The following is a 15,653-nucleotide window of genomic DNA, read 5'->3' as shown; positions in this document are numbered from 1 at the left end:
ACAATATAGCCGTTTTTACTATAACAACAAATGATACATCGTTTGAAAGCTCTAAGCCTTCCCGATGCCGCCATGGGGTGGAATCATCATTACGAGCGCTTACGCGCTCGTCACTCCCTATTCCGTCGGGATGCCCCGCCCACTCCCCATAGACTTCCATTGATTTGAGCAGATACAAGCATGGCCCATGCCTGCGGCATGGATTCTCGCGTACGGGACGATGCCAGGAGGGTTTTTGGAGGAATGCAGCGCTTCGCGCTGCTGTTGTCAACAATTAGTGAATGGGCTACGCCCATTCACTAATTGTTGACTATTTCTGTCATAGCAGGAGTAAGTATGCATGATCCATGCCTTCGGCATGGGCTAGTTCACTGTACTTGCCAGGGGCGACGGGGTACCAAACATGCGGGCTGCGCCCGCATGTTTGGTCAGACAGTTGCAACGCTGCCTTCGGCAGCGTTGCGGGAGCAATAGGCCCTCCCCCTGCTGGGGCTCGGGCCTAATAATAATAATAATAATAATAATAATATTTTTAGCAAAAACAATATAGCCGTTTTTTCTATAACAACAAATTATACATCGTTTGAAAGCTCTAAGCCTTCCCCATGCCGCCATGGGGTGGAATCATCATTACGAGCGCTTACGCGCTCGTCACTCCCTATTCCGTCGGGATGCCCCGCCCACTCCCCATAGACTTCCATTGATTTGAGCAGATACAAGCATGGCCCATGCCTGCGGCATGGATTCTCGCATACGGGACGATGCCAGGAGGGTTTTTGGAGGAATGCAGCGCTTCGCGCTGCTGTTGTCAACAATTAGTGAATGGGCTATGCCCATTCACTAATTGTTGACTATTTCTGTCATAGCAGGAGTAAGTATGCATGATCCATGCCTTCGGCATGGGCTAGTTCACTGTACTTGCCAGGGGCGACGGGGTACCAAACATGCGGGCGCAGTTGCAACGCTGCCTTCGGCAGCGTTGCGGGAGCAATAGGCCCTCCCCCTGCTGGGGCTCGGGCCTAATTACCTTTATGTAACACTAAATGCCACCAAAATTGTCAAACTTTTTTTTTTAAACATAATTAACACACATAATAACATTTTTGTGAATTCATTGATCCAACCTGTTATATGACCTTTAAATGAGGCAGCAACAAATGAACAATATTGCTATTTAATTTGACTAAAAACCGTTTGAAATACTTTTAGTTAGTTTCTCAAACTTCATGTTAACAAACAAACTTCATGTTAACATACTGCATAATACTGCATGTACCATCACAGTTCTTGTTCGTTGGCGAAATGACAAACTGCTTGTACATGACAACAAACTTCACCAAATGTCCCGGAGTCTGTTGGGTGCACATGGCGATGGCTGAACACCTGGTATCACCTGGTCCTAACCGCTCATGAATAAATAAAGAAAATATATGCAGCATGAATTTTTTAAACATTTCACATGAGTCACATGCAAACTTAACTCCTGCCAACAAACTCATGAGCGTAGCATTCAAATGTATTTTGTAGCACATCCTGACACATAGGTCAATTCATTATACAATTATATTATAGTGTAAAAACAACAATATAGTAACAGCTACATAGATTGTAACAGCTTAATGTGTGAGAACAGCGCCGCAATAAGATAAGATAAGATAATCCTTTATTGTCCACACATGGGGAAATTTCATTGTTGCAACGCAGGTAGATACAGAGGAAAAGGACATATAACTTATAGGAAGTTTAAAAAACACTCTAATAGAAGAACTCTTATAAACAAAAACTCTTATAAATGAGGACTCGTTTGACAAAATTACACTCAGAAAAGTTCCAGGAATTCATCAGAAAGTCCAGTTCTATTCTTCAGAGGAACAGCACGAGGTACAGAGCTGCAGCATACACAATCAGGGATAAACGTTTCTTCATAGTTTGTATTAGGGCTTCAATTTATTAATACAAAAAATCTTAAGGTTCTTGACATAATGTGAATGAATAATATGACAGAATAATATGGCTATTTTGATTATTGTAAGCAAAACCTCAATACCGTGGGCCCTTCCATAATACTGTGAGTCTTCCCACAATATCGCAATAAATATCCTAATAATATCACATTGTGAGACTTGCATATTGTCATCTCTACTCATTAGCGGAGGAGAATTTTCAGACGCACTCATCCAGAGAGCTGTGTTTTCTATTTTTCTTTCTAACAATGAGCAGTTTGAAGCCAAAATGACATGATCAAATACTGTAATGTGTTCCTTTGATTTTATGAGAGAGTATTCTGAAGATCACCAAATGAAAGAGTAACTGAAGCAATATGTTATTCTGTGTGTATGTGTATTCTGAACATGTCATTTTGGTACTTAGATGATTTTGAGTTACTTTCCAACACTAGACACCAGACACAAAAACGGTTCAGAGTTGAAACTGAAACTATAAAAACATGTGGGCAATAGAGACTCAAAAGCGCAGATAAAAAGTGTAAATATCGAAGTATTTTAAGACAATATTGAAAACCCTCCAGGCTTACATACGCACTGAACTTTACCTCATTTCGATTTTGCCTGAGGTTTTAAAAACGGTCAACTTTTCCACGTCCGCAAGAAAGTAGGAATCAATATTCTACTATTCCAACATTTGAAGTTTAAAATTCTGGCACCTTCATTGGGGCTATCTTCAGGCCAATTTTACCAGCCAACTGATCTCCGCCATCTGCTCTGGATATTGTCAAAACTCGGTACGAGGAGTTTGGAGACAGTTGCAAGTTGTTTCATCAGTTTTTAACAAGGGGAAGGTCGGAAGGGGAGAAGTAGGCACCAATTACCGCAACACATTTCAAATCCTGGTATCAACATGCTTCTAATTTGCCACGTAACAAGCAATTAACAGGGCAATGTAATCGTGTTAAGCGTTCACTATGTAATTAATGTACAGCCCAAAATGGTTCACAGTCTAGAGCCAATGAGAAGCAAACAAAACAGAGACAGTGGTAATGACATACTTGGCAGGGAGCAGAGGGGATTTGAAAGGGTCAAGAGAACTGTAGTCCAGCGTAATAGAAAGTAGCAAAAGTCAATTACATATTGCAATATTTTCAACGATGAATGTTAAAGAATGATGAATGTTTTCTTAACCAAACTTAAACCTAACCCGAACTCCATTTTGCTAGTGTTATTTTGCAAACCCAAGTAAAAAGATGGTTAGTTGTAACCCTACGTTAATCCTGTTTTGTGCAGTTCCCTCTTTGCGTTAAAGTGTTAAAATAAAGTGTTATGTGCATATTAGTTGCAAATATAGTTACAACATATTAACATATTAGTTACAAATTACAAATAAAGTGTGTGTACATATTAGGCAGCAGGGTGGCAAAAAACAAAATAATGGAGACTAAACTAAAAAATACCCGATATATTGGCCATCCGATTTATCTGTCTAATTTATTCTCTCTAATTGTGATATATCTATTTTACGACATTGCACGACTATGTTTTGGTCAATTTCAGAAAGGATAAAAAGAATAAAGTTGCATTTCCAAGTGCTGTCAGTATGTGGTGTTGTATTATCAAATGTTACATCATTTAAATTGGACTGAATTATAATTATAATAGGAGGTAAATTGAAGAAACTGCATTATTATTTTTATTTTGTATGAAGATAGTGACACCCTTGCCTCATCGACACTTCAATTGAAAACTGCAGAGCGAGTAAACTACAAACAAAATAGTGGCTTCTGTTTCGTACCTGATGGATGAAGACCTGGGCACCTCTCGGGCTCATCAGCAGCACGGCCCTCCTCAGGGTGTCTCTGTAGCGGTTCAGCTCCTCCGTCCTCATCATGTTGAACAGGTCGTTGAAGACGCGGCTCACGTTACGGTCCACCCTTTGTAAAGACACGTCCAGCCCGAGACGCGACGCAGAGTCCATGAAGTTCTGCAGTCCTCGGATATCTGCGACAGAGAAGGTCAACGGGAATGAGTCCTAACGGTAAGAGAAGTGAAGAGGTAACTAAAGACTAAAGTAGATGTTTGAGGCTTAGCAGGTTTGTGACTAGGGCTGAGGAATGTAGCTGATTGTGATCGAATTGTGATTACATTGTTGTAAACCGACAATGTTAAATGTGGGTTTTTTGAACAGATATTCCTCTGTCACACACTGATTGATGCTCTATTGCAGTATTTCTCAAGCTGTGGTACATGTACGATTGGTGGTAGGAATAATTGGAAAAGGTTTACTGACAGTTCACTGACTTCCTCTTAATAAAAAACAAATTTGATGTTTCCCAGTCAGGTTTTAGACCTCATCACAGCACTGAGACTGCTCTTATTAAGGTAACAAATGACTGAACTGACTGAAACACTGACAAGAGCACATTCTGAAGACCAGAGTGCTGCTTTTGACACTGTCGATCATGGGATCCTCTCACAGAGACTAGAGGACTGGGTGGGCATCACTGGCACTGCCCTAAATTGGTTCATGTCCTATCTGAAGTTGAAATTGGTAACTGTAATGGTAAGGGTCAATCCTGGGACCAACATCAACAGCTTTTTACCATCTAAAAACCATTGCCAAAATCAAAAATGTAGTGTCTAAACCAGACTTGGAGAGACTTATTCATTTGTTTGTCTCCAGTAGTTCTTGTTGAGAATAATGGCGATAATGTAGTCCACTTTTAGACCTGGTTTAGTCTTAGATTAGACTTGGAATAGTCCTGGTTTAGGGCTGGTGGTTCTTAGAAAGCCAAATATTTTCTTTGGTTCTTAATGCGAAAGCTTTAGGAAATTCTTGGATCTCATAAAAGCAGGTGGTTTGGAGCAGAATTGGACTTTGGGGAAATAAAAAAAACATTGAATATGAGGTATATTTAAAAAGTCTGGGTACAGGAATCTTAATATGAATACTAAAATGAACTATTATTCGAAGAAGAAAATGGTAGTTGCATCAAAATGATTGATCAATATGCGGAAAAAAATCTTGATCATTGTTTTGCCATATTTTCCAGCACTAACTGTTACCAGCAGTAAGTTAGGTAAAAGTCAAATTGAAACAACATAGACTATTACTACTCGTCAGATTCAGAACACTTTGATCCTTGATAGAAACTGTTCAGTTGCTGTAGCTAAAAGTAAGATTTGTGTTTGTTTTTTTAATTATTGAGAGCAATATATAACATTTCAAAGACTCAGTAGAGAGCGGTGATTTTTACAGCTGGGGAAACAGACTCCGGGTGTCTTGAAGAGGAAAAAAACAAACACACAAGGCTGGTTTTCAAATGAAGGGTGGATGCTTATCCTACTGTGCTAAACTCCCATACTGCATCGTGCTGAATGGATTAAATAGGCTCATTTCACATAGTATATAAATGCAAGAAGGCAAGGAGAGGGGCTGGGGTTTGTGCGTGTATGTATTTTTTTAATCTGTGCTGTAGATTTGGTAAATTGATCATCAACAACTATCTGGTCCATGAGAGAGAGTCCATGTTTGAATTGAATCCTCATTTCCTCGTATAAGGAGAAGAGTAATGTTTTACAAAGCAATTCATAGCATTTACTCGCTCATGGTAAAATACTTCTGTAGCCACAGCTGTCTTGGGGCAACCAATGTGTCAGATAGTATGTGTCAGGTAGTATGTGTCAGATAGTATGTGTCAGGTAGTATGTGGCTGCCTCTCCTTTACTCATGGCCATCACACACAAACAATCATTCAAAACATACACACAGGCAGGGTAGGCGAAGTCTTGCCCAAGGACATATCAAGAGATCAAGTGTACTGTCTCCTAAAAATAAGTATGGATATTATTTCTTTCCCTTCCAACAAAATGATAATCCCTTATTCTCTGCTATAAAGTCTGCAGTGGAGATCTATCGGGAACCAACTCAAACATGGTCCAGCCACTTTACACCGTGCAAGTGTGTCAGGCAGAGGCGTATATATCCGGGGGTGTCTCATCTAAATTTTGGCTGCACATTGATACCACTTGCACACCTGCACATAGACTTTTATAGTCGGGCTGTGCTCCAAATGCTCCGAGGCAGGTCTGTTTCTCCTATTCCTGATCCGAAGCGTGACAAAGCACCGACAAGCGATTCTGTCGGTCTTTCACAGGATATGAAACTCCAGGCAGGTGTGGCGTCCCCTGGGAAACGAGTATGTGTGTGGGTTTGAGAGTGGCATACAGAAAAAACACTTGAAAAAACAACATTGACGCGCCGTTGAAAGGTAATGCGCAGCAAAGGGGTCATTATGCACGCAGCGGTGACAGGGGAGCAGCATCCCAGCATGTGCCAAGTCATGGGGGATTGTGTGAGGAAGAACGGCGGCATCTCAAACAGAGGTGTATTTTGTGCTTTGATTCCTCCTTTTATCTCATTGCAGGCTGGCTGCGTGACTCGTTCACTGCTTGGGTGAAATGCTAAATTATGACTGTGAAAACAATGCATCATTCATTAGCCAATAGGCATAAGTAGTCCAGTGTTTTGGAGTTTTGAGGATTGCGATTTAAGCCGTTCAGAAAACCAGATAAACAACAGGAACACTGCAGCTTCACTCACTTTTATCACTTATTTTGTTCTTTAGCTGTGTATCAATCTACTTTATCCCTCCTTTGGAATGAAACGGGGCAGAATTTGACATAGATGCTGGTTTCGGAGGTGATTTGTGGCGTGGTTGGTTTGAATGGAAGGTGCAGTGTAATGATTTCATCCATGTGACTTTTGTACTCTGTTTATACAGAAAAACAGAAATTAAAAGTTAATCATAATTTTAAATTCATAGTTGATTGTGTTTGAAGACACCTAAATTACATCCATATTTAACATAATATAATATAATATATATATATATATATATTTTTATTTTAGAAAAAGCGTCAGGAACGTGTTCCAGTGATAAGTAATGACCAATTAAAGACACAGCTACATTTTAGATTTGTTTTACTCTGAAAGACCACAAAAGTCACATACGTCATAAGAAATTAAGTGTTCTTGCAATGAAGGGTTTTGCTGTCAATTAATATACATAGACATCCCTTCTCACAGTCTGATTCTCTGATCTTTGCAACCGCTTCAACCACTTTAATTATACTGGGTCTGTCAAACTTCTGTTTTAGACATTTGTGCATGATATATTATTTCCTCCATCATCATAATCATACTCTGTTACATTTGTCAATGTGCTAAATCTAAAATAAGGATTAATCATAAAGAAAACCTTTTTCCGTTTAGCAGCAGTTGTACAATGCTTATGAACCACTAAGTACAAGAGTACAACCTTCAAAATAAAAGCACTGTAAATCAACCTTTTGGGGATTTTCACAATAAAAGCACTGCACTTGTGAATTTGTGGTTTGTATTTCCACTTTGTATATTTTAGTAGAGTTTAATATTATTTCTGTGTTCTCTTTTACAGTTAAACAGTATTTCTAAAAAGGTTTTAGTACTTTTTGTGTTTTTACTTGTTTTTCTTGTAGTACTATGCTGTAGTACATTTTGGTACTTTAGAATTCTAGTAAACCTAGTACTTGCAGTGTATTCAATATTTTCATTACTGTGTTGTAGTACTTTTTGTAGTATCACGTGGTAGAACTATGTTGCAGTACTACATTGTAATACTACATTGTAATACCTGACTCTGGCACCAGCAGGAGGCCGGCCCACATTTAGTCCTGACTCTGGCACCAGCAGGAGGCCGGTCCATGTTTAGTCCTGACTTTGGCACCAGCAGGAGGCCGGTCCATGTTTAGTCCTGACTCTGGGCACCAGCAGGAGGCCGGTCCATGTTTAGTCCTGACTTTGGCACCAGCAGGAGGCCGGTCCATGTTTAGTCCTGACTCTGGGCACCAGCAGGAGGCCGGTCCATGTTTAGTCCTGACTTTGGCACCAGCAGGAGGCCGGTCCATGTTTAGTCCTGACTCTGGGCACCAGCAGGAGGCCGGTCCATGTTTAGTCCTGACTCTGGCACCAGCAGGAGGCCGGTCCATGTTTAGTCCTGACTCTGGGCACCAGCAGGAGGCCGGTCCATGTTTAGTCCTGACTCTGGGCACCAGCAGGAGGCCGGTCCATGTTTAGTCCTGACTCTGGCACCAGCAGGAGGCCGGTCCATGTTTAGTCCTGACTCTGGGCACCAGCAGGAGGCCGGTCCATGTTTAGTCCTGACTCTGGCACCAGCAGGAGGCCGGTCCATGTTTAGTCCTGACTCTGGCACCAGCAGGAGACCGGTCCATGTTTAGTCCTGACTCTGGCACCAGCAGGAGGCCGGTCCACGTTTAGTCCTGACTCTGGCACCAGCAGGAGGCCGGTCCATGTTTAGTCCTGACTCTGGCACCAGCAGGAGGCCGGTCCATGTTTAGTCCTGACTCTGGCACCAGCAGGAGGCCGGTCCATGTTCAGTCCTGACTCTGGCATCAGCAGAAGGCCGGTCCATGTTTAGACCTTGTTATAGTACAAGATATTTCTCAGTCTCTTCACAAATAGAAACTGGAAACTATGCCATTGCGAGTTACTGCGTAAGATCAAACACTTTGAGCGAAAAATCCAGAACAATTACTGGAAGCTATCATAGACACTCGAAAATGATCTGAGAATGAAAACTACAAGAACAAACACTTCTAAAAGTTATGAAGAAATCTACAAAATAGCAAACCTGAGAAAGAAAAACTAAAAAAACCACCCCTGGAAACTCACAATTACTGTTATTGTTAAAGTTCGAAAAAGTATTACAATGTAGTATTACAAAGTAGTACTGCAACATAGTACTACAACAAGTACTACAACATAGTAATGAAAATACTGAATTGACTATAAGTCCTAGGACTACTAGAATTCTATAAGGAAAAAAAAATACTACAGCATAGTACTACTAGGAAAACAAGTACAAACACTGCAAAAAAGTACCAAAACATTTTTAGAAATACTGTTTAACTGTAAAGAGAACACAGACATAATAAAAAACTCTAAAAAAGTAAAGAAAAATTGAAATACAAACCACAAGCTCACAAGTACAGTGCTTTTATTGTGAAAATTCCCCCAAACATTGTTTTAAAGCGCTTTTATTGTGAAAATCCACAAAATGTTGCTTTAAGGTGCTTTCATTGTGAAAATCCCAAAACATTGTTTTATAGTGTTTTGATTGAAAAAAATCCCCAGTGAGTTTCTGTGCTTTTATTTTGAAAATCCCAAAACAAAGTTTTGCAGTGCTTTTATTGTGAAAATCCCAAAAACTAGATTTACAGCAATTTTATTGTGAAAATAAAAAAATGTTGATTTAAAGTGCTTTTATTGTGAAAATCCTCAAAACTGTGATTTACAGTGCTTTTATTGTGAAAATCCCAAAACATAGTTTTGCAGTGCTTTTAAAGGTGCCATATGATGCTTTTTTCACGTTTCGTAGTCTATCCTAAGTGTATAATTGATAATAATAAGGGTTGTGCAACACCCTTAACATAATAGTTAAGAAATATCACCCAGACCTTGGACCCCCTCACCAACCCGGAAATGCAAACGGCTTGGTTTGATATTCGCCCCCACTCTTGCGAAGAGCGATCTGGCTCCCCCGCCCAACCCGTGACGTAGTCTCAGAGAGCGCGTGTGTGCCCCGCCCACCCCGGAGACGGTGGGGGTGTAAACAAACTAACTCAATAATCACGTTTTCGATTCTAGCGGCGGTGAAAGACGACGGGACCGGTCCCCTTGTCATACGTTGCCGTCACTTGTTGCGTTCCTTTGCACTGATAGAGCGTGGAAAGTGATCTCAAACGTACATTATGGAGCCCCCAGTGCTTTCAGAGGCTACAAACTCCTTGGATGAGCTACACAGAGGTCAATATTTAGAAAAGCTGCGATCAATCAACTCAAATCCATATTCTATGCCTAAATCACGACTCTTACAGATATCTCCAAGCCCACTAGTCCCATGGTTCACAAGTCCCAATTTTGATCAAAGGCTCTACGCCTGAATAAAACATGTTATTCTTCAGCGTTTATGATCCGGAGCTCCAGCGCAGGCAGGCGGTGCGTGAGTCTGCTTGCCCGGGGTTCGGTCACCTACACCGGGCTGAACAGCTGTCAGGTCCCTGCGCCGCGAGCCGCTCCGCCCACGCGCGAGTGAGTGACAACCGATAAAACTTCAGATCAACAAAGTGTGTACTAAACCGATGTTAATTCTACAGCGTCCGCAGAACAGATAGACTTATATATCCGGAGCTCCAGCGCAGACAGCGGTGCATGACAGTCTGCATGCCCGGGGTTCAGCGCACCTCCACCGGGCTGAACAGCTTTCAGCTCCGCCGTGCGAGTGAGTGACCGATAGAGCTTCAGATCAACTACTTTGAGCCTAGATAAAACTGATGTTAATTCTACAGCGTGCGCAGAACAGATATATCTATAGATCTATATATTATATAAAAGTCTATGTCCATCGCGCTCTCATTTCCGGGTTTCTCGGTAACGGATAGAATTTCCCGGTTGCTGCATCAACTGCCACATAAACCTTCACCATTGTGATAATAGTAAAGAGTGCGATATCATGAATGAAGTTTTGGGCCACTTTGAGCCGTGTTTAACTTAAATAGCCCCCCTTCCCCCCTCAGCGCGGAGCCGGGGGGAAGGGCCTCCGGTGCAGAAGATCCAGCAGTACCAGGACGTCCTGAGAGAGTACCAAGAGCAGATCCTCCACCACAACCTCCTCATTTACCAGGCGAAGTCATGCAGACTCGGCAAACGCATGTGCATATGTTGGAGGAGACAAATGCTCCATACGGAGAAGGTACAAAGAGAGACACTTTTGACCAAAGCAACCTCCGTTCTTCAGGAAGTGCAGCTGGAGAAGCAGGACTTAAAGAAAGAGCTGAACGAGAAGGACAAGATCACTGAGTTTGGCAAGGAACTCCGAGAGAAGCAGGATGAGGAGAAATATGTCATCCCCAAACACATCCAAGAGGGACAACAGGAGATTGATGATTACATTGGAGAGCTTTTGAAGATCAATCAAGATTTCGAGAACTATATCAACAAACAAGTGGCAGACCTCGACTTAAAAGAGGAGGATGTGAACATAGAAGATCTGGTAGACCAAACTGAAGAGTTGGATTTGGCCGTTCGGATCACTGAAGAGCAGATTGCTTGGGATGAAAGGAGGAAGATCATTGAAATGTTAGAAGGAGAGGGAAGGACTCTAGACCTTTGTCTCAAACCATCAAGAACGTGGCTCAAAGGACAACAACCAACGATCTTCAGCGAGCACAAGAAGAGCAGGAGACTCCTTTGGACTACGTGACAAGGACAATGGAAAAGTACGAGGAAGAGAACATGGCCCTAAACATTCGGCTTCACAAGTACCTGGAGAAAGCTGCAGGGAGGGAAAGACTTCTGACCTCCACCACCACCAAACCAAGCTTCAACATGCAGACGGAGAAAAACAGTTCCTCCAGAAAGAGCTCTCTGCCCTTGAAGACTCCCTCAGCGTTCAGAAGCAGATGGTTTCAGAGGCAAAGAACAACGCTCAGGAGCTGCAGAAGAAGCTGAGAGTCGAGCGAGCCGAAGTCCAAAATCTGATATATATATATATATATATATATATATATTAAAAGAGCAAAGTATCATGAAATAAACATAACATAAAAACATAACATAAACATAATACATCTGAAATGGACTTACACATTAATGTGTATATAACTGATGTAAATAGAGTGTTTATTTTACCATTATTATTAGTATTATTTTGTCTTACGCTAGCTGTTTTATTTTATTCTATTTTATCTTTATTTTTCCCTCCATTCCTTATTAAGAAATGAGAGTTCTTCTATTAAGAGTGTGTTTTAAACTTCGTATAAGTTATCTGTCCTTTTCCTCTGTATCTACCTGCGTTGCAACAACAAAATTTACCCATGTGTGGACAATAAAGGATTATCTTATCTTATTACAGTATGTATTAGAGTAAGTATAATGGCAGTCACAAACAATCTAAACAAAAATGACTCTATAACAAATACAACTTGTCTCATACATAAAAGCTCAGTGCTTTTAAATAGTGGCATTTTTAACACTGTGCACACTGAATGGTGCACATGTTAAGGTCACAGCAGCAGAGACACTTGGACAGATCCTTCTTCTTCACAGCCAGAGCACAGAAGTCTCCTCAGTGATATTTGCAGTGTTCTCCTGTAAATTAATAAATGTAAAATATTCATCAACATTGATAATATCAGTCATATTACCTTTCTCCCTATGTTGTGCTGCAGTCTTGTTTAGTGCAACACATACATCCATTGGCTTAGAAAGAGTTATTATTTAATGATTTCATGTCCATCAAGAGAGGCAGTTTTAAAATGTCATTGTTGTGACTCATCATTGCTCTGGACCGGCCCAGCTTGTCCTTCAGCAGCAGTGGAAGTGAAAATGAACCCACAGCGTGCGAGAATGGAAGGGACTGCAACAACAAATCAACATATCAGCCATGACAACATAACATTCTGGTCACTGTTCTAGTTGACATTAGATTAAATAACCCTGCTGGTTAATAATACTCAACAATTTGATGTGAATCTACATAAAAACAGACTTATTAAATGTCAGAATGGAAAGTATTTTGGACCTGGCATTGTTAAAACAGCAGTAAATATGTGAGCTGCAGTAAATAAGAAGAGTGCCATGAATTTAACTAACCACTCACTTTGAGCAAGTCTTAAACCAAAAAAACAATTCTGCTCCTAAAATGTGATTTCTGTTTCATATAATCACAAAGACGAAGTCAAATACTGTCAGACCTCTGGCATGCCGACATTTAGTTGAAGACAGATATTTTACCCGACATGTTACCCGACTTACCTCTTTATTCTGCAGAAATTTTGACATTTTGAGGAAATGTGCTGCTGTATCTTCTTAATTACTTCTTGTTGTCACTGTAGTAAGTAGATTAATTACACACATGGAGCAGAAATATGTGTGAGAGGCGAGGCCGCCTCCTGTTTCAGACTGTGGCACAAACGCTAACTGGAAACGATTTTCTCATCTTGAGTTTCAAAACCGGAACAAGCATTTGCTCATGTGCACAGCGTTTATGAGATGTTATAAGATGAGTCCATGCCATTAATAAGCAGGCTATATAAGCTTTGCACAATCAGAGCAACAATGAAAGAACTACTTTCAGTTTCCATTTTGTTTTCAAAAAATATTGTATCCAACATTTATTCAACATTTTATCTGTTGAGGAACTTTTTTCAAATAAATATTATTGGTGCATAACCTCACTAAACACTAAAATACTTGCATTTTAACATGACGTTAAAACATGTTTCTACATGACATGTTAATAAGTACATTTCATGTGGTACTGTATTACTAGTCCTTTAGCCTCATTACCAAAGGCCTTATAGGATCATGATTCATGTACAATACTGCCACTAAGCAGCACTTAGGAGTTTATTAATAGAACTGCGTTAATGCAGTTAGATCTTCTAAGTGTTTCCTAAAATAAAGTGCTACCATGGCATTTATCCAAGTACAGATGTTTTTGTTGAAAAAATGTTACTTTGAGTGGGCTTGCCGCTCCACAGATCTAACCTGTAACTTGGCCTGGTGGCGTCTCCTTCTTGTCTCCAAGGAGATATGAATGGGTATTGCCATGGAGGTCGGCAGGCAGGCAGCATAAACTCCTTTAAGTACAACCATGACTGTGCTGCACATGACACCTCTCCTAAACCTTGTACACTTACAACAGCAAAACCCGGTGTCATTTTACAGTTTCTCCAATTAAAAAACAAACAAACAAACAAACAAACAAACACCTTTCAGTATCATTTGCTGTCAAAATTAGGCACGAGAAAACTTGAGATATTATTGTGTTTTTGTTCATATTCAAATAAAGGAGGTGATTTTGAAGAGCATGTCATTGCAACCGTACTGCAATTAGTTCTAAGGAAATACTGACAGTGTGTTTCTTGCTATCCTCAAATAAATCAAGAGGAGTCTGATATCCGTGAGATGAACCACATAAATACCCCGAACATATTGGCTTTTGGTTCCCCATCCGCCTGTGGAAAGAGAAAGTGAAAGGAAGACATTTGTCAGTTTAGCTTTTACCGCTATAAAACGCGTTGTACAGAACTTCCTTACATAAATATTTGGATGAAATTCCGAGCCAAAACATTTGCTCGACAACTATCAATAAAGTTGTGCCTTGAATAAATCTCAGTAGTGCGTTTAGCTAGGTTTGCATAAAACTTGCAGGGTTGGCGGCCGGGTTTGTTTTGGTAAAATATGGCAGACGGCAGTGAGTATTTTTTTTTTTTTTTTTTTTTATAGGACTGCAGAGGAGGTGCTCAGTGGGCTGTGATTAGCACTTCTCCCTCACGGCGCGACAGATTCATGGGTTTGGACTTGCTGGCCAGACATGTGAGTGCAGTTAGACTCTCACAGGTATAAGACATGCATTGGAGAGGATACGTTAAGTCTGAAACGGTTTATAAATCTGATTCAAAGTCCATTTTCAGTATAATAACAGGATTTATAAGGTTATTTTTATGTAATTTGTTTCCAGGGTCGCCAGAAAAATCATTTAACTTCATCAATGGCTTTCCTTTTCAGCTATCAATGCAATAGAAGGGCTAAAAAATAGACTAGACTGGACATTAAAAGTGAAAATCTTGTTATTTACTCCTTTGTTAAGACTTTGTATTACAGAAGTACAGCCACACACAGAAATGCAGTGTAGTGGAATTTGGCTGAGTGCTTCTTATTTGAATGTGATACACACAGACTCAGAAGCTTGGGGCAAAGAGAGGAAATTAGGCTAATAAGAAAAAGCCTTGACCTGGTCCGATCACTGAAGCAACATATTGGTTTCTTCTGTCTACGTCTTCAGGCAAACAGAGGAGCCGCTTGACTCAGGACGATATCAAGAAAATCATAAAAAAGGATGCAATGTTCGATTTCCGCCTTCTGCTGCTGAATGGCAATTTATTTTGAAGTGGCATAAATACTTACTGTTGCCACTGAATCCCTTTTGGAATAAAAATGTTCAAAGAGCAGAACAAAACGTAAAATTAAATCATTCATCATCTTGATGTGACGCCACACTCAGAGCAGTCGAGGGAAAACTGTTCTCTCATGGTCCCGCTCTTCTGAGGAGGTCTAAAGGGCCCCAGCTCATGCTCTGCAGCTACAGCTCCAGAACTGTCCAGGCATCTCACCTATTTCAGCCTCACAAAACAGGTTCATTTACAAATACTTAACTTCTCTAGATGCAGCAAGAAAGCACTGACAACTCTTCACTTTCCCATGTTTGTTATTAAAACTAGCTTACAACAACTTCCCTGAAAAACTTCAGATCATAAAAAAACCTTAGGTCTGAGCTGAATCGATGAGCAAGACAGGTGTGAAAACCGGAGAGGCTTAGCAGCTATATCCAAGCCGTTTCTAAGCAGAGATGAGTTTTATAAAACCCGAAGAAACTTGGAAAATGCAGAAAAGAAACTTGTACAATGTCCGTTACAAACAAACAAACTAGTTCTTAATCCCATCTGGTTCTACGGGAGAGCTACCATGCCACTCACAGAAACAGTGGACTTGAGAGGCAGTGTTCCGGAGCCAGAGGGCTGACTGCGGACCGGCCTGTGGAAAAGAGGATTAACGGGGAATTAAAGTCTGATTTCTGG

General features: G+C 40.7%; 1 protein-coding gene across 1 annotated transcript in view; it reads right to left on the bottom strand.

The window, feature by feature from the left end:
- The window catches only part of grid1a (glutamate receptor, ionotropic, delta 1a), a 380,312-nt gene that overhangs the window by 157,615 nt on the left and 207,044 nt on the right, over positions 1-15,653 (bottom strand). Inside the window, exon 4 of the mRNA XM_072436609.1 lies at positions 3,745-3,950. Coding sequence (XP_072292710.1) covers positions 3,745-3,950 — 206 coding nt within the window. The remainder of the gene's footprint in view (positions 1-3,744; positions 3,951-15,653) is intronic.

This window comes from Eucyclogobius newberryi, unplaced genomic scaffold (assembly GCF_026437365.1).
Source record: "Eucyclogobius newberryi isolate DKJ021-1_F unplaced genomic scaffold, fEucNew1.0.hap1 SCAF_8, whole genome shotgun sequence".
Taxonomy (NCBI): domain Eukaryota; kingdom Metazoa; phylum Chordata; class Actinopteri; order Gobiiformes; family Gobiidae; genus Eucyclogobius; species Eucyclogobius newberryi.
Note: the sequence above shows the minus strand (reverse complement) of the source record. Positions and strands in the feature narration are given on the sequence as shown.